General features: G+C 42.6%; 1 protein-coding gene across 4 annotated transcripts in view; it reads right to left on the reverse strand.

Annotated features, from left to right (window-relative positions):
* LOC105484476 (astrotactin 1) overlaps positions 1 to 20,573 on the reverse strand; it is a 382,581-nt gene that overhangs the window by 66,149 nt on the left and 295,859 nt on the right. For 2 of the 4 annotated variants that reach the window (XM_071076081.1, XM_011746132.2), the window contains exons 21-23: positions 19,776 to 19,876; positions 12,090 to 12,273; positions 4,277 to 7,717 (exon numbers count right to left, since the gene is read on the reverse strand). In XM_071076081.1, the coding sequence (XP_070932182.1) occupies positions 7,480 to 7,717; positions 12,090 to 12,273; positions 19,776 to 19,876 (523 nt within the window). In that variant the 3' untranslated portion in view covers positions 4,277 to 7,479. The other 2 variants (XM_071076082.1, XM_071076083.1) reach the window with 2 other exon arrangements.

Genomic DNA, 20,573 nt, shown 5'->3' on the forward strand with positions numbered 1-20,573 from the left:
AAATGCTATGAAATTGATGTGTAAGTAGTGGGGTTAGCAAATCTCAAAAACATTTGTTCTCACTCTATTTCCATTTTCAACATGTAATGAACTTATGTTCACCTTTGTATATGCCATAAGTTATGTACAATATGTGATGTATACATAATAGATTTTCCTAAATAGTACGGACTTTGAGTATTCCATGCCTATTTTAGCTCTATAAATTACTCAAGACAAATGCACGGCACATATCTTGCTATTTGCCATTTCAATATCTGTATGAAGTATTGATCATGCATCTCATCACTCTTTCTGGCCAGGTACAGATCCATTCTCAGAATCTTTTTCAAGTCAGTTTTCCAGGCAGCCACTGCTGCTTTATCAAATTTCGCACTCAAGTGGAAACCTATTCGTCACCCCTGCAATCAATCTTAGAATTCATAAAAATGTACTTACTTTTGGCATAAAATTGTTATCTTCCAGATTGTCTTTCAAATCCTAAAGAGTTACAAAATTTCCATGTCAGATGATATGTACTAACTTTTAGTTTGAAGTATATATTAATCAATACCTAGTCAGGAAAGCAGAATACATTTTAGGTAATTCCACAGAGGAAGCTCAAGGTGAGAAATCAATTAGAAAGACTTTGGGATTGTAGAAGGACAAATAGGAGCAACCTATCAGATTAGCAACATCAGGGCGCAGCTCCTGCTTTGAGGGGATGGAGGATCACATGGAGGAGACAGAGGTCATGAAGAAGATGCTGGAGACACCATCTGAGGCAGGGAGAAGGGGAAATACCCCTGTTGCCTTCTTCTTCCTTTCCTCCAATCATCTACAACTCCTCTGACTGTCCCAACACACTGGAAGCCTGTTGACAAAGGAGTCTGGGAAAAGTTCCAATAGTTTGTAAGCGTCAGCACTATGTGATACAGAACAGTGGAAGGTTGAGAAATGGATCGGAGAACAAACAGGCAGTGGTTGATTAGGAGTATGTGCATTACTGTTATAGTCAGTGGTCATCGGGGCAAAATGGCATGTAAGGCACATTCAGCCTTAGTTTTATCTGTGGGCACTTAAATCCTTCCACACCACAGGGACAGGGCATGAGCGGTTCCATCTCTAAGTCAGTATTTCAGGGAACACTGCCTGACTCATGGGACACCAGTAGCCTCAGGGGCACTTGACATTTGAATTATTTGAAACAAAGCAAGTTGCTCCTAATTATTAAGCACAAAATATGGCTAAAGTTCTCCCACTGAGAAAGATAGTAAGGAATCAATTACACTAATTTGTACTCCCATGTGAGCAAGCATATCATAGACTCTAACAAAAGGCAGATTTGGTGAAGAAACATGATGTCAAAACCTGTCTATCTCTAGGGGAATCAATCCAATTACAGCAGACACTGCAAACTACCAGAACAAAGAGAGTTATTTATTTATTTTCTCACTTTGGAATAGTGCAGACATGAGCCAAGTCCTGGACTCCCACATATGTCAAGAGAAATTGTAAAATTTTATTATATAATGTTGAGGTTTCGTTTGAAACCAAACTGCTCATTAATTGCTTACTTGATGTGACAATAAAATAGGAGTTGCTGGTGGGAGCAGGGTTAGGAGGCATTAGGTTATCAAAACATATCAAGCTATGCTGTCCTCAGGGCAGCAGGCATTTGTTCCCTGAGTTCTCACCCAAGCATTGAGTGTTACCATGGATGCATGCAGAAAACAGAGACTGGGACAAAAAGAACCATTAAAGCATAGTAAAAGGCAACATTGAACATACGGAGTGAGAGTCACAATTTCTTGGCTCTGAATAATCCTCACGTGACAAATGGAAAATAAAATAAAAAACCCAAATCAAGCTAAACAACTAAACAAACAAGAAGAGACAATCTGCTCAGCTTGTAAAGGTAATCTATATGCCCTGAGTTGATTTACTAATGGCATTACTGAGTTTGCACTGGCCAACCACACTCTCTCTTATTGTCTGACATGGGGTAACTGGGCTGCGATTTGCAAAAATCTCAGTGGGATGAGTGTTTCCCTTGTTAGGACAATGAATGAGACACAAACTCATTAATCATGATGGCAGTATGGTGTAAGGGTTAGTGTCAGACAGCCCTTGGTCAAAATGCCTGGACTTCCATTTAGCTGTGAACTTGGGCAAGATATATAAAGATACCGAGACTCTGCTTCTTCTTTCTTAAGAGTATTTACTTCAGACTTGCAATGAAGATTGATGAATATTATGCAGTTCAAGTGTTTAGCACAGTGCCTGGCACATAATAAGTATGGGGTATGCACATTTGCATCCAAAAAGTTCCAAATACAAAGGGACAGAAAAACAAAGTAAAATTGGAAGAAACTCTTCTCTTCCAATGTTTTTCCCTTGTCCCAAATTGTCCACACCCTTCTCTGTCTTTCTTTTCCCAGCTCTGGAACAATTCTCTTCTTCTCCTGGAATTCCTATCTGGGTTCTAAGATTCACCCCCTCAGAAGTATTAGGATACAGTGCCCCACCCTTCTTCTTGCTCCCCTCCATGGAGGCAGAGACCCACTTCATTGGTAACAGGGACATTTTGGATGTAGCCCAGTCTCCATAAGTTCTCATCTCCGAATTCATGCCCAGAGCAGGGCTTACCTAAATGTTCTGTCACTGAGTGGATGGAAAGGCACTGTTGACCCCTGATTGGATTCTTTTTATTTAAAAGATCCCTGGCTGGGAACAGTGGTTCACGCCTGTAATCTCAGCACTTTGGAAGGCCAAGGCAGGTGGATCACCTGAGGTCAGGAGTTTGAGACCAGCCTGACCAACATGGCGAAACCCCATCTCTACTGAAAATACAAAAAAAAAAAAAAAAAATTAGCCAGGCATGGTGGCAGGTGCCTGTAATCCCAGATACTTGGAAGGCTGAGGTAGGAGAATCACTTGAACCTGGGAGGTGGAGGTTGCAGTGAGCCGAGATCACATCATTGCACTCCAGCTTCGGCAACAAGAGCAAAACTCCATCTCACAAACAAAGAAACAAAACCCTTAGTGGCTTAAAGCAATAACCATTTTATTACGTTACATAATTTGGTGGTGGGGGCAGCTATTCAGGAGGAGCTTGCAGGGTGATTCTTCTCTTTCATGTGGTATTGGTGGAGGTTGCTTGGTAGCATGCAACTGGGATACCACCTGTCTTGGGGTCTCAATACAGCTTCATTCGCCTGTTTGGTGCTTTGGCAAGGTTATCTGAGCTGGGACTGTGGACCAGAGCCCTGCCATGTGACCACTCCAGCATGGTGGTCTCAGCACAATGGCCTTGAATTTCTTAGGTGGCAGCTCAGAGCTCCAAGAGCAAGAGTTTCAAAGAAGGCAGAAGCCCTAAGGCCTTTTTCGATTCAGACTTGAAAGTCACATAGTGTCACTTCCATTACCATCTGTTGGCCAAAATACTTAGAAACCTGCCCAGATCCAAGGAGAGAGGCAGTAGATCATACTTTATATGGGAGGAGTGTCAAAGAATCTGTGGCCATGTTTTAAAACTGCTAGAGTCATCACCTTCTTTTAATTGCCCCTGCTCGGGCAGGGACTTGGATTCTGATCATTACTTTTCAAGGGGACCTATTAAGCCCAGGCACTTAACACCTGATTATTGAAGAATTTAAATAGAATCACATATTTTGATGGCAGCTGAGATAATCTCTATTTAAAGTGGCATTGTAGAGAGAAAGAAAGAGATTACATATTTTGGGCTACCCGTCTTGAAGCATTTCATAAGTCAGCCTGTCTCAAATGCCCCTACACAATGTAAGACAGGAATGTGTCTGGGAGGGCCTTTTGCAACATTTTTCTTCAACGTTTTTCTTAAATGGCCAAAGTATAAATTTCAGCAGCTTTCACAGCATCTTGTACTTTTCTGTCATAGTCTTCCTCACCCTTGTGATGATAAGTTCAATGCCTAATTTTCCCCATAGGATGCCATGCTCTCTGATAGAGAATAAGCCTGTATCCTCTGCATCATGTGTAGTGTGTAAAATATAGCAGCTGTGCAACAAACATATTTCACTGGCTACTTATTTGGAGAAGGTTGTAGAGAGAAGATGGGACTCACTACTATTTAATGTTTATAATTTGCTATGAAATATTTGATTCTTTTTTTTTTTCCAGTTAGAATGATGACTATGAGGCCCGTATGTCTGGAATCTGAAGTGTAACATTTAAAACCTTAACAAGTTCCCTGGTGAGTCTAACCAGTTCACTCAGATTATTGAAAGACACAAGATAACATCCACATACCCAACACTTACTAATAGCTTTGTTTTATTATTCAGTTAATTATTTCATCTTTTATAATCATACAATAATTCTCTTTTAAACAACGCTGTTATACCTGAAGATGGTCACATGATATTCTTTCTTCCTTCTACAGTAGTAAAGTGTTTTTCTTCATACTCAGTTTTTTAATAGAACATTTGAATATCAAGAAGTGTAGTTAACTAAAAAATAATGAATGGACCAAACTCCATGGAAAACAATTGCACACTCAATTAAAAGTCTAATGCTATTACAGCGGTTCATGTACATTCAAGAGGAAACTCCAGAGGTCTTGGGGACACGGGAGCTGGGAGAGTGTTGGTGGGATATAAGCACCTCCCTTAAGACCTGTTTGGCAGCTTGAAAACTCGAGGTTGAATACTGGTCCAGTACCATCACCCTTTCTAGCCAGGATGGGTTCCTTCTGGCAAGCATCAGGAAAAGTCAGCAGGGTGCGATCAATAGTGTCTCAAGGGGAAAACATCCTCCAGTCAATTGTACAACCATCCTAAGACTTTCCCCTGCCCCATTCATATCAGCCTTTTTAACTTGAATGTAAGTAGGAGCCAGTCATAGTTGTGTGCATTGTGTGTGCACGCATGTGTGTGTGTGTGCACATACATACACACATTCAGTGGGGAGAACTCAAGGGGAAACTGGAGGAAGAAAGTCTTGGGGAAAGAGGGGTCTAAAAAAGGAGGGTCACAAAAAGAAGAAGTAAAAGACAAAGGTAAAGAAGGTAGAGGAACTTGGGAGACTGAGGGAAAGATAGGAGAGAGGAAGATAGTGTGTCTAAAATAAAAAGAAGGAGAGGGTGCAGAGGAGGGACCCTGATACCTGCTTCACCCTCTCCCTGGTCTGTCAACTTCCACATCATCCACTTCTGGGCACGAAGGCATCGGCAGCCTCACCCTCCTTCCACTCAAGCTTAAAGCACCATGTTCTGCACAGACGTGAATAGAAGGATGGCAAACAGTAGCAGCAAAGAGATGCTCTGGGCCCCGTCCGATTGGCCTGTCACATCTTCTCTGGCAATGGTGAAATATTTGCCCCTTGAGGCACTTTAACTGAGGCTCCAGCATTTGCCACAGGTGGGACAGTCAGTTTTTCTGCTGATCTTTTCTTTGAAAGTAGGGGAATCTCCGAGGCAGGTGCATTAGAGAGTTTGAAATAAATCCTTCAGTGTTTGGAAATAAGGAGACAGGAGAGTGAAACCACCCTGTGCTTTATCTCAGCCTCATCACAGGCTTCCTTCTCAGTCATGAGGGTGGGGAGGAGGGCCATGTGCAGTGGAACTGAGGGTCCCAAGGGTGCTCTAGCTCCAAAGGCCAAGGGCGCACTTTGGCCCCTCCTCCTTCCACTGCACAGAGGACACATCCATGCCACAGATGCTTGGGATAGGTAAAGCTCTCTGGGCAGGCTCCCTGTTGGGCTGAGAGCTCGGACAATTGTGTGCCAGATGATACCAGAAACAGAACTGAGTATTGCAGGGTAGCTAAGATCCTGTGCCCTGGAGACCAACAGCCTGAACTCACACTGAAATTCAGTGTGAGTTAAGTGCATGAGGGATTTGGGGCAAGCTGTATAACCTCCTTGCCTCATTTTCCTCAACACTAAAATGGAGACAAGAATAGCACTTTCCTCAGGAGTTGCTGTGAGAATTCAATGACACCTAAAGTGCTTAGAGCAGTGCCTGGCCTACAGCAAACACTCAATAAATGTTGCCTGTCATTATTACTATTTAGAAAAAAAACCATAGCTCAATGACTAGCCTTATAGGTCCTGCATCTGTTTCCTGACCTTTCTCATGTGTTTCCAAATGAGGAGCCCTGGTCAAAGGCATGATGGCTGAAGGTGTGTGTTCAGGCCACTGAGTTGTATGGGATGGCTAAGGCCATTGCTAGTTAACAGGGCCTTGCCAGGCTCTTTCTGAAAGTCTGGGCTTCCTGTTGCCTGGGTCACTATTGGTGACCATGCCAATGCCTGGGCGGTGGGATGGAAACAACACTCTAGTCCTTAACTGCAATCAGTGGTGCTTCCCTACACAGAATTCCAGCAACTGGATGGGCAGTGACCATGGTGGAATCCTCCTGCTTATGGTTATCAGAGAAACGATTTGCAAAACTAGCAACACAAGCAAATTTAGCAAGGTGGGGATGAACAGACGTTTTTTGTGATCAATAATAGCTTTAGTTCACTGTAACACTGATATGAAAGTGTTGACCCCTCCTGGACCCCATCAGACATCCGCCAAGCCTTATCTGCTCAATCTAAGAGGTGTGGGGGTTAAAGATAATCCAGGCACATGGATATATATTGGTAGGCTGGAGAAGTCCATCCAAAGGAAGCATGGATTTTTTTTAAAAAAATAATAAACTCCAAGTCTTTTCTAGAATGTGGACTGCTAACTAGTCTCCCAGGTAGACTTTTCTGAAGGTGCATTTGACAGATGGCATCTTGTTCCCTCTCAAAGATCATGTTGTTCAGAGAAGGGGACAGAGATCTGACAGAGGGAGATTTAATCCCAGTCCTGGCTTAAAATAAGGAAGGATCTCAAAACCCAAGTGGCCCACTGGGGCCTATAATGAAAGCTGGTTACACCTTTCAGGTATGGAAATAGTGACAGCAAGGCCTAGGAAGAAAACCAGGAGGCACAGACAAGGGCCACCTTCCCCAGTTTTCTAATTGTCTTTCTCTGTGAGCAGGGCCAAGGCTCCCAGAGTGAGATGCTTCCTGAGGCATGTTTCAGCGTGGGGCCTGAGGCAGGCCTAACAACTTTCTGACCTCACCTCTATCCCCGGTTGCAATGGATTTAGGAACTCAGTGAGCACAGGGTGCCTACTTAATAGACTTTTCATGGGGATCACAGCAGAGCTCTTGAGCATTTTGGTAATCTTCTCGGGGAAAAAAATGAATGGAACAAAGTAACGGCAAAGCAAACCCCAAAGTAATCCTCTAAAGAAATATGGCACTGCATGAAGCCACTAGCTGGCAGATTTCCCAATCATGCAGATGGAGAACATCATACTGAAGAAGTTCTGCAGGGAGCAAGGATCACTTTCTCCCTGGTTTTGATGTTGCTGTGGAGGTTTTAATGTTCCATTAAAAAATATTAAAAATCCACAAACCAACCCAGATGGATCCCTCCTCTTTCCTACTTCATTCTGGCAGCAGCTCCCTGACCTTATGGTGCTAGATCTCTTTGCTGTCCCCATAGTCGTTGTAGGGGATGCTCAGGGTTTGCTCCTCACACGTCTTCCTGAGGTCCCGGCTGAGCTCCGCCCAGTCAAGTCCATAGGGTTTGATCTCGCTGTAGCGGCACCCCAGGTACTTGAGTGAGCTGCGCCGCAAGCTTATCTTGGGTTCCTGAAGGAGTCCATTGCACCAACTGCTGAGGTCCCCAAGCTGGGAAAGGATGAGACCAGCTTTCCTATGGATCAAGCACAGAGGATACTTAAGTTAGAAGGAAGAGAGGGTCTGGATGAACACAGCTACTGTTAGTGTGAGACTCTAAACTTCAAGAGGGCAGAGTGTGGTGTGTTTTCTCCCTATTTTACCTTTGGCACTTAGAACAGTGAGCCCTCCATAAATATCTGTCAAGCAAATGAATGAATGAATGAATGAATGAATGAATGAATGAATGAATGAACGGGATAAATGTTCAAAGTGAGCAAGCACCAAAAAGAAACAGACAAAATGTAGTAAGGAAAAATAAGAAGAGAAAATTAAAAAAAACTAATATTTTAGTGGAAATGCATGCCTTTTAAAAATCATAGAGTTGGCAGGTTTGAAAGACAAATCAAATCAAGTTTCTTTAAAGCTAGTCATTTATCATCACTAAATGACAAATAATGTGCTCGACTGAATATTTCCCTTTCCAAGGCCGCTTCTGAACTAGTAGAAGCAGCCATTATGTTGAACTGAAAAGGATATTAGATGTGACCAATTATGCCTGGATGGAAGTAGCTGTAGTGTAATAAAGGCAAGGACAATAATACCCTCAGTTCATGTTGACACAGGATTATCCTTTGGGAAAATGAAGACTGTCAGTTGCACATATCACCTAGTTAACCTCCAGGTGAGCTCATGCTCCATTTCTCCACCTCCCTCAGAAAATGAAGAGGCCATTATCATTGTCACTTAGCCCCAAAGGAGAGGGAAAACAAAGAAGGTGATGAAGGTCACCTGAGCCATTGCAGATTCCTGAGAGAGAAGGGAGAGAGGAGAGCAAGGTGCCCCAAGTTGCACACACTGGAAAGGAGTGATCTCCCTGGGCCAGGAGCACAGAGTGTGAGAGCCTCTGGCATCTAGTTTGGGGGAAAGGACTAGCAACACTATGTCACTGGTGCAGACCAGTGGCACTCACTTCTGGTGTCATAGATAAAGAAAGCCTAGAGTCAGTTCTCAGACCTTACTGGATTTGACTCTGAATACAGGAAGAGTAAAAGATCAGGATCACCTCATTCAGTTGTGTTTTTCTTATTCTTTAAAAATGCAAGTAACCAGAGACCCATGAAGGAAGATACTCTCATTTGAACAAGGTCTTGTGACCTGGAAAACTCAACAAAGACTACTGACTTGGAAAACTCAATAAACACTATTCTTTGCAGCATTTATTGACTGCTAGTCTAACTCATGTGTGGAACCACTCTTTTCTAGTTTCATCAAAAATTTGTATTAGTCTGTTTTCATGCTGCTGAGAAAGACATACCTGAGACTGGGCAACTTACAAAAGAAAGGTTTAACTGGACTTACAGTTCCACATGGCTGGGGAAGCATCACAATCATGGTGGAAGGTGAAAGGCACATCTCACATGGCGGCAGACAAAAGAAGAGAGCTTTTGCAGGAAGACTCCCATTTTTAAAACCATCAGATCTCATGAAACTTATTCACTATCGCAAGAATAGCACGGGAAAGACCTGTCCCCATGATTCCATTACCTCCCCCCAGTTCCCCCCCCAAACACGTGAGAATTCAAGATGAGATTTGGGTGGGGACACAGCCAAACCATATCATAATTCCTTCCAGAAACTGAAATTTTATTCACCTTATTTAGAGAGAGGTTTCAAAGAACAATAGCCACATGCCTTTCATTTCTCCTCTACTGTCCTGGCAGAGAACATCACCAAGGGATGACCTCCCTGCATTTCTAAAGGGTGAGCTGGGAGAAGGGCGGAGATTGCAGTCCATCGGAGGAAGGGTTTGAGCTTCCGCAGCAAAGTCAAGGGCTAAGAGTGGAGTGAAGTCATGGGAGGTACAGTCATATTTTCTCCAACTTCAATAGTGGGTCAAAAGAAATCAAACAAACACTCTGCCTGCCGACTAAATCATCTTGGGCGGATGATCTGTACTTTCCCTATCAGCCTCTGCAGTTTGGCCAAGCAGGTTTTCCAAAAGTTGTCATCAGCAAGAACTCTGGTGGCCCTGCCTCTCAGTCTGTCCTACTGTATGCCATTAGTTGTTGACAAGTTCATGGGAGGTGGAGAAAGGGGAGAGGCAGAAGAGGGAGGGACAACATCGGCATCATCTTCAAGAAATGAACAAAGAACTCCCATCATCCTTCCAAAAGAATGAATTTAATTAGCCCATACAGCCTTTGTTGCTGCTTTCAGTGCTCACTTTAAATAATAATAATAATAAATTTGGGATTGCCGTTGACCATTTTGGAGCCTGTGGCTTTCTTTCTTATTCGTAGAGCAACCAGTGTTTTTCTCAAACTATTTTCAACCCTCAGCTCAATCTGGAGGCCTCATTAAGTTTTAATGAAATTGGATTGTGGTGAACTGAGGGAATCCTCTGTTTGCTCAGAGGAAGTAAGCAGCCATAGACCCTTTTCTGCTCATCTTCACAATTAACCCCAAAGTGGGTTGATGTATTTCAAAACAGAGGATTTTTCCTTTCCTGTGGTTGTCTCTGAGATCCATGACACTAAAAAGCCAAATTTTATTTCCTGCAGACTAATGAAACTACACAATGTTTTCTAATATATAGCCATGAAAGACTAGTATTACACATGAAGGAGCCTCCTGGGAGGAGACTGTGCAGTCAGTGGTGGCCTTACTTTACAACAAGATCTACATTTCTTCCCCTGCTCACTTTCTTCATTAACCAATTTTGCTTCTGACTCTTGAGTCACAAGAGAGAAATTTTAAAAGCACTCCAAATGCCCTTAGAAATCAAGATGATATATGCAATGTTAGTGCTTTTCAAATTGTGACATTTATGTTCCCTGACAAAGAACTGTATATATACACTCAATAAATGTCAAAAGAGAGAAGGGAAGGGAGAAGAAGAGGGGAGAGGGGAGCAGAGAGGAAAGGAGTGGGTGGAGAAGGAGGTAGAGAGAGTGGAGAGGAGAGGAGAGAGTTAGAGAATGGAGTTGATATTAGGGATGAGTAAGAATAAGGTAAAGACAAAGATAGGGTATGAAGTGAAGGGGACATTTTTAAACATGTATCTACTTTCTAACCCAGGATTTGTCTCTTACCAAAACTGAGACAAAGCAAATTAAAAAAAATTTCTCTCTGGTCTATAGTGGTGGCTCTCTTTGCCCAAGAACTATCACTCTTTATAAACAGGAAATTATTTATGGATTGTAGAAAAATCCTGCCAGATCTTACACATAAAATCATTTTATTTCAGGAGATAAACCTAATTTTCCTCTTTCCTTCAAAAGTAAGAAAATAGAATGTCCTCAATGATGGTCTTCTGGGGAAGTTTATAACTGCAAGTCACAGCAGGCCAAATGAGGCTGATTCTCTCTCCAGTTTGGTCAGAGGTCAGATGGATGGGATGACTTTTGGGTGGTACTTTCATTCTGCCCTGTTGGCTGGAGTGAAAGAATTCTTTAAGAGACAGAGGATTCTATAGTGTTGATTTTCTTCATTTCCTTCCTTCCTTCTTTCCTTCCTTCCTTCCTTCCTTCCTTCCTTTTAAATTTGCTCCTTCCCTCTTCATTTTCTTTCTCATTCATTCTTTTTTCTATTCTCACAGCCCTTCCCCTATTTTTATTGTTTCTGCATGAGCACCTAAATAATTTGGGGACATATAGGTAATAACATTCCATATGAAAATCCTTTTTATCATACTTATCCAAAAATTAAATCTTTCCAGGGAAGTCTGTTTTCTCAAAGCAGCAATATACAGTTATGATTAACAGAACAAAAGAAAAGTGAAAGAGAAGAAAGTGCACATTCTTCTCATTTCTTACTTTCCAAGCACACTATTCTGTTTGTGCAACCTAAAAGTGGTGGGTGTGGAGTATTAGGCAGTTGTGGCCCTTGGGGCCAAGAGAAGTTAGCACACACTATGTGACCCTAGCTCTGGCCAAGATTGACGTCAAGATGGGTCTTTGTCTACTCTCATGTTGCATTTCAAGAGATGTGGAATTTAACTCAAAACAAGTATTTACAATGCATATAATATATGAAAAACCTAAATGCAAAAAATATTTTTGGATAACTTCTTTAATAAAATTCCAAATTTTCTTTCACAAGACCATGCTTTTGGCTCTTTGAGTTTTAGAATGCAATGTCAACATGATAAAAAAGGAGGGTAAAATAGGTCATGAGCAAAATTGTTTTTCAGAGTTCAGGAAAAGCATTCATGGCTGGACTGCTTAAATAGAGCTCATCCAAAACTAATCTGCATGGGCTGAACTGTCTTAAATCAGGGGACTTACTTCTCTGATTGCCTAAGCTCATCCAGGAAATCTCTACAACTTCATTGATGCAGTATTACAGCACAAGATATACAAAATTTCAAGAAGTCTTTAAAAGGGTTGACTTAGTTTATTGATTACCTGGGACCTAACTCATCCTCACATCGCCAGGTGAATTCCCCGAAGCTCTCGTAGTGCTGGTTATAGTGGTAGAGGACCCGGTGTAAGGTGGGGGAACCCAGATCCAGGAGGGTATTGTAGGCGGTCTGCTGCTCCTTCCCACTGGTGTAGCCATTGAAGAGATTGTAGATCTTGTCTGCTATTTCTGAGGAAGCAGGAAAAGGAAAATAAGTTCATATTTACATATATACAAAATAATGTATGTATACACATATATTATATATGATCTATATCATATAGATATATCATAGACACATGTAGATCATTTATAATGTGTATATAATATGCATATATATCATATAGTATATGCATACACATAAATGTGTGTATGTGAATATGTGTGTATATACATATATGCATGTTTGCTTATGTGTGTGTGAGTATGCTGTTACTGAAAGAGTATTGAACCCAAGGCCTGAAGAAAGTGATTTGAGTAATTCACTTTGTGTCTGCCCCACCAGGCTTCAGTTTTCTATTCTAAAATGAAAGCCTTTGACTAGAATACCTCTAAGGTTTGTTTCAGTTACAATATTCTTTTTTTTACTCAGGTTTTCTAAAAATACCTAGCTTGAGGAAAAAGCTCATATATTAACACTTTTTTGGCAAGTGCAATTCCAGGGAAGCAGGAGCGAAGATAAAGAGAAATGAAGCAAGAAAGAAGAGAAAGTAAATGTAAGGGAGAGCATGAAGGAGCTGGTCATGCCTTCCTGATGAGCTGATTGCTACATTTTGCAGGAGAGGATGTGTGACTCACTGGATCTCCAGTGGGTCATTCAGGGGTAGAAGGAAAGAATTTATCTCCAACTTCCATCCGTGATTGGTCTGAGTGTGTTCCCATGGGTCATTAACAACCCTACACTTCTAGGTGGCACGTGCTTGCATACCAGGGTTCCTGCCAAAGCAGCAGGGCAGCCCTGGCAGCGAGTGGTGGGCGTTCGGCTCAGGGATGAAGTGAGGCACTGTCAGGCGGTGCTTGCGAGTGACATGAAGAGTCTGAAGTGGCCTCATGACTGTGGGAAAGCAGAACCCTTGTTAGGACCACCTAGACCAGACGCAGAGGCAGATCTGTGGAGACCCAGAAATGGAATCTAGTGTAAATGAGTAATCTTTCCATGGAATTTATGTCTCTGATATTTCTTCCTCAAAGGCATAAATTGCTAAGTCTGAAGTTGGTGGTGTGGCAAAGTGGAAATGATTTTGTATAGACTTGGCATTTTTTTCTTACAGAGCTCAAAGTACTTCATCATTAAATATTTTCTCTTTTAACTTGTCAGAAAGGAGATGTATTTACATTTTTCTCACTAAACAGCTGGGAAACTAAGATCTGGAGAGCAACGCTTTGTCTTGGATGCAGTGTTAATTCTGGGGATGAAGAAATGAAGTCCACAGGTTCCTAAGCCACAACTTGGCCAATGTGACTGCCTGTTAGCTCGCAGGCATGGTAGCCTGATTCCTTGTCAAACTTCCAAGTGACTTCAGCACTGCTGGTCATGACAAAGTCATCCTTGTAGCAGTTTCCAGAGTTGGAATGAATAAAATTTCTACCTCTATCCTGCCCAGACACAGAAATTATTTCTTTACATTTCTGTCTTACCTGCTGCCTATGAGGACAGGAGCCAGATTTTACGCCCTTACTGTCCTGAGTGGCTAGCACAAGGCCAGGCAATCTAGTAGATCCAAAAATGTTACCTGAATGAACAGAACTTAAACCTTTGGGAACAATTTAAATTTACTTTGGGGAAGAGTTTCTCAGTGATATCTCTCTATACCAGGTCACACCAATCCTGTAGCAACCAAACTTGCAGCCAGCATATAACTTGAGTATAGAAGTCCACTTAGATTTTCAGGTTGCTAAAGTTCTCATATTGTTAAAACTGGAATCAAGAAACAAAGAGGATAGTGATTTAGAAAATAAATATCTATGGTATCTCTAGTTGTTTATCGAAGGCCTATGATTGCCAAGAACTTTGCACATGTGAATTCCAATTCTCACACTACCACTGAAAGATGGATATGAATGTGCCTGTTTTACAAATGGGAAGATTTGGGAAAAGGTCAAGTTACCCACCTGCCCAAGGTCACACTGCCAGTGTGAGATGGAGTCAAAATTGAAAACTACGCCTATCTGCCATTGCTATTGTGTACTGATGCGTGGAAATAGGTGATGTATAACCAATTTAAGGTACAGGAGGCAGAGTCATGGGATGGAAAATCTGGGATGACTCTCTCTAGTCAAGGGCATTTCCCTGATTGGGCCACAGATGTCAAGAAAGAGGGAATCCTAGTAGCTGTGCAGGTGGTCTGTCATTTCTGAAGTTGAGATAAGAAGAGGCCGAGGGACTCTTCTTCTAAGAGCTGTGTTGTGTTCCATGGGAGGCAGGGAGCGCTTGCTGAGAGAAGAATGACCAGGGGCAGGAAAAATGCTGGTCATAAGACCAGAGCTGAGATAGGCAGGTCTGGACTTCCTCTCCCGCCCCTGCACTGGTGCCAGTCTATGCTTACTTGTTGTGATGAGAAAGAACAGTCCACATGCCAGGCCCTGGTTGTGGTAGTCTTTGCTGAGGAGCAGTGATGGCTGAGGAGATGCCAACCATTCTCATAACATAGCAGTCATATCCAGCTAGAGAAGACTAAAGGCTCCCAGCTTTTGCAGCACGTGGGATGAGACCAGTTTCCACCACAAATCTCCTAAAACCACAATATTCTAGCTCTTGGGTATGCTTAAGAGCCCACATCAGTAAGTGAGATGCTGTTTTCAGAAAGATCTATGCTCCAGGCTCCTAGCGCATGAATATTTCTGGCTCCTCCTATTTTCACAGAAAGAATTGAGAGAATTTATTTTGTTAGTCTTCATAGCATATCAAGAATTCACTAACTCAAACAATGGAAAATAGTAGAGGTATTTTTAGTTATAATTTTACTCAATTGCAGGTTCACAGAAACCTCAAGCTATTCAAGACAGATACCTGTCTTTTCTCTCTTTAACGATCATGATGTTTGGAAATACATAAGACGCAGGTGAAAATATGGCAAAGAGCCTGTCTACACAGTCTCATCACAAAAAACTTGATGAGAAAAGAACTGAGATATCTCAGGCGGCAGGATAAATTAACAAGGCTGAGACTGAGGCTCTCAGGCCCAGGCACCATGGCAACAAATGGAGTTGGGCCACACCCACTGTGTGACTGGGGACAAGTTACTTAACCTCTGTGGGTCTCAGTTTCCATGCCTGTTCAATGATGGTTAATAATACATACCCTCCAAGATTCTTGTGAGAATAAAAGCTATATTAAATGTCAAACCTTTTTTTTTTTTTTAAAGCACAATGTCTGGACATAGTAAGCTTATATTTATTCATTTATTAAATAAAATTGTTTTCGAGTACTTACTATGTGTCTGACAGTTTTCTATGTCCTTGGGCTATGTTGGACAAAAATCCTCACCCTTATGGCACTTACAGTCTGGTGGTAGGAGACAGTCAGGTCAGGTAAGCAATAAACGTAGTAAATAAGTAAAATATAGTGTGTTAAAAAGTGGGGAAAAATAAAACAAGAGGAAGTTCCTCCTTCCACAGCCTTTGTATTTCTGTGAAATCTGTTCTCCAATAATGAAAAGGAGAACCAGAAGGATTTGCCAGTGGGTTGGATGTAGAGCATGAGAGCAGGCAGGGGTCACTCCACCATCCATCAAGTCAGCCCCTTGCTCACCGTCCTCCAGGGCTTCCCAATCCAATCCCAGGCAGAGTCCAGTGCCCTGTTTTGATGACCAGGCCCTGCGGGATCCTTCCCACACTCTTGGAGCTCCTCTCCTGCCCTTCTCCCTCCCACTGTGCCTCCTTCCTCTTCTTCAAACACGAGCCAAGAATCTCTGTACCGCTGCTCCTCGATCTGGAAAGATCTTCCCCTAGATTTCTGCATGACTTACTCCCTCACCTTCCCAAGCCACTCCAGTTAAAATTCCACTCTCTGCACCTCCTATCCCACAGCCCTGCTTATTTATCTCCATAACACATATTGCCATCTGAAATATTACACACATTACTGTGTTGTTGTTGGTGGTCATCCTTGCTAAGATATAAGCTCCATGAGGCAGGAGGTTTGGCTCCAACTGCCTAGGACAGATATTTAGTAAGGGCTTAAGGTATATTGAATGATGTAATGAACTCATGAAATTAGATTGTAAATTTCTTGAAAACAGATTTTGATTCTAATTACTTTTGTATGTAGCATCTAATAGCAGGGTTCGCTAAACGGCTGTGGAAGGAGCAAATAAAGGGATGGATAAACATTTATGTCTGCATCAGGAAGAGAGAATGGGCATCAGGGAGGGATGGAGGAGAACTAGCCTTCCACGGATGAAGCTTCATGAAGGAGAATTCTCAGAAGGCCATGCCCCAACCTAGAGTCTAGCCAAGAGGGTTGATCTTATTACTCACATGAGCCTGAACCTACTGTGGGAGGCTGGTTTCAGCAAAACATTGGTAGAAACTTATTTCCACAGTGGCTTTAGTGTCATGATGCAGGAAAATTCTTCAGAGAAAGTATCTAGTTTAGGATAAATCTTCACATAAGGGATGAAGTCTGGCTTTTAGCTAGATAATGAGGAGCTGAAGTCATGCTCCAGGTCACTTAAAAGGTAATTCCCATTTGTTATTAGATTTAAACTTAGAACTGAGTGCAGCAAGATCGTATTTATGATCACCATCTGGGTGTGAGGAAGACAAAGCATATGGTATTTTGGTAGAACTTCTAGAACTGTATTAATTAGCAAGGATACCCTCAATTAGTCTAACTCATTAATTCTGGATTTACCTGCACAGGACACCTTCCTGGCTGAAGGATAGCAGGCCCTGGGAGTGTTATTTCACTGTCTCAACACTAAATTGGTTCTTCTGCTCCCAGCTCGTCTGCTGGGATTTCAGAAACTCTCTTTATTAAGAAACACAAGGAGGCATAGCACGTCTTGATGTACTCTGGAGGGCTTGGGCTGACCCGAAGGAGCCCCACATGGAAAACTGTGTAGTTGTCTGCTCCCAGCAAACTTCCCTATATGGGTCACTCTTTATTCTAGAATTACTTTCTACCTAGCCATCTCTGCAGGTAGCATCATGCTGCATCCCCTCCACCTGCTAATCACCTCCCTAATGTCCCACCACCTGCTGCGTACTCCCTGATGTCCCACGACTCACTGCAGGCTGTGCTACCTGCAAGGACACCAGCATACTCTCCAACAAAGGAATAGCGGAGGCACCTTCTCACCACCTGCCTCTCTCTGGCTTAGAAGAAGAAATCAGCAGATAATGAAATAAGGGTGTCATGGATCCTCTCCAGACAGTCTCTCATCCGGGAGTTTTCAATTCCAGTTTTCCCCATCAGGGAATTGCAGAGACCTTCGAAAGTCATTCAGTCTAAATCCTACAAGCAAGCAGCACTCACTCCAGAGGGTCTAAAAAGGGAGATTTTCGGTATGTAACTTGAACAGTCTTTCAAAATGTGAGCCTTTTCTTCTTCATCAGTATTTAGAGACAAGGGGAAGTGCTTCAGTCTTTGACATAATAACTCTCTAACCATTTTTTGGTAACCTGGACAAAATGGGAATTGGGTAAAGTAACAAATGTGAGTACTGGTTCTGCCAGATGCTTTGTGATATTGATCACTTTACTTACTCTACTCTGAACCTCAATTGCTGCATCTATAACATGGGGGTACTGTGTCATTCATTCAGTAAATACTTGTTGACTTCCTAGTAGACAGCAAGCTCTATGGTTGGTTACTGATAATAATAGCAGGTTTTACTGAATAATTATTATATGCCACGCATTGGGTGGGTTTTTTTTTTCTATTTTACATTAATTAAGTCATTTAATTTTCACTAGAACCTCATTAGCTAGGATACTACCTCCCCCATTCCCACTTTACAGATGAGTAAACTGAGGCATGGGGTGAAGTAACCTGTTGAAGATCAAGTGGTTAGATGGGAAACAGGCATTTGAACCTGGGATGTTGATTCCAGGTTCTCTGCAATGAGTTGGTCAACCACACTGCCTCCCAGGTGTTAGTGATTTAACAGTGGACAAAAACAGACTGGGAGCCTGATCTCATGGAGCTCACTGTCTTGTGAGGTAGACAGGCATTGAACACATCATTATAATAATAAATATGATGAATGTTCTGAAGAATGAAACATGGTACTGTGAGGATACCTCATTATGGCTCCTGGTCCCTTCTGCCCTGAAGGAGGGACACTTGGTCTGAGATTTGCAGACTAAGAGGTGTTCATCAGTTGACAGGGTAAGAGAATTCTAGGTAATGGGACCCATGTGTGCAAAGGCCTCATGGCAGAATGAAAATGGTGTTGGAAGAACTGAAGAAGGCAGTGAGGCTGGAATGCAGAAATCGGCTAAGGGAGGGGGCCAAAGTGCTGGAGAAGTGGGCTGGGGCCACTCCATGTAGGTCCTAATGTACCTGTTTAATGTTTTTGTCACAAGAGGAATGGCAATACATTAAAGAGTTTTAAGAAGGGCCCTTGATATGATCAGACGTCTGTGTTGGAAATAACCCTACCTTAAACATGCTCTGCAGATTAAAGATGAAAATCTTTTCAGACCTTGTACAGCGCTACAATATTAGTGGTTTTAATTAATGGGAATCCAGGTCACTCTTTCACCTGTGATTTTGCATCATCATAATGTCACCCCTTGGACATTCTGGGATTATGTCCCTCCTGTCAATCTAATACACCTGGAGTCAGGAGCCTTATACAAGGTGATTTAAGGAATGTCAGCAAATCAGACTGGACACAATGTTTCTCTTACTGAAACTACTGAAACTTGCACAACCTAAAACTTTCAGCATCAATGTCTGTTAATATGCAAATACTATCTGTTCAATACTACCATGTTGGTGGTTGATAAGATCACTTAAATTAGTGCTGGAGGCCTGTAGAAGTGTTGACCAGGATGAATAAAATTCTGGTTATAAATAGGGTGTAAAAACCTTAGAACAGGGGATGATGTCAAGACCAGCCAGGTACTGTCATGAGGAAAAGGTAAGCTTTATGCAAGGGATGCTGACTGAAGACAAGGTTTTCTTAATTAACAGGGACTGATCCTGCAGGGGAGCATGTACTGAAGACAGCCAGTTATTTATCAAACAACTGGCCCATAATAACTTCAAAATATAGAATTAAAAATTTTGATGCATTTTTGTCAGGGATGGGGGGATTTAGCAATTAACTCCAAATCTGCAGCCTTGCTGTACATGTTGATTCAAAATAAACTTTCAGGTGTACAAAAACCTGTAGACAGAGTAAATGACCATATCAGTATCTTGAGGGCAGAGATCACAGGTACTTCACTATGTATGTAAGCACCTGGCATGTGATCGTGTATGCTAGGGGGCTTCACCAGTGTCTCCTATGGGCTCCTTGACTTATGACTATGTGGAGTAATGCAATACGATGAGAACTTTTGCCAACAGCTGAGGAGTATTTCTGGAAAGGCAATGCTCCTGTACTGGGCCTTGAATTCTCCCTCCCTGCTGAACTCCAGGTTGCTCCATTCAACTCTCTTGGTCCCTCTGTCCTCATAGCAAGGGGGAGTACCTGGGGCATCCCTTCAGAAACCCTGCTAACTTCAATGCCTCTTACCTTGAGCTTTGACATCATCCACCACGGGGCATGGGGTCTTCACGATCACATCGCTTGGCCTGGAGCGCCGTCCTGTGTTGTCCACTCCCCACAGCGTGAACCTGGCAGGGAGTGGGAGGGCATGGTTAGCAGAAACAGTATGGCTGGAGACTAGATCTCTGTGGCCCTACTTCATGGCCCAGCTCTGCCTGGATGGGTGACTACAGACCCGGATACTCTCATCATCCTGGTTCACGTTTACTGCCACCATTCCAGGCAGAAAGATGCAGCCCAGAGCTCCTCACTGCTTCCTAGTGGGTCTTGGGTTGTAATTTGCTGCCGTGGGTATATTTTTTGGCAGAAAGCATCACGGCCTCAGGCACTGGTTCACAAAGTGGGGGTTCCAGACCAGCAGGACCAGCATTACCTGGGAAACTGGGAGCAGCAGACCCTAGCCCAGACCCACTGAATCAGAAACTCTAGGGATGGGGACTAGACCTCTGTGCTTTCCTGGGCCGTCCAGGTGACTCTGGTGCCTGTTAAACTTTGAAAACCACTCAGGGAAACAGTTTACATCTTTGGAAACGGATGGTCAGAACTTGGGTCTGAAGCCACATAGTTATAGTGAATGCCTGCGAAATGGAGATGATAATAAGACTACTTGTAAGCCACTATGAGAACGAAATGAGACAATAATGTACAGAAATACCTGAAAGATAATATGGTTCATGACACTACATATATCACATTAGTCCTCTTCAGTGCTGTGCCATGTGCAGTGAACCCAGAGGAATTCTAGGTTCTGCCACTAAGAAGGGA

This window comes from Macaca nemestrina, chromosome 1 (assembly GCF_043159975.1).
Source record: "Macaca nemestrina isolate mMacNem1 chromosome 1, mMacNem.hap1, whole genome shotgun sequence".
Taxonomy (NCBI): domain Eukaryota; kingdom Metazoa; phylum Chordata; class Mammalia; order Primates; family Cercopithecidae; genus Macaca; species Macaca nemestrina.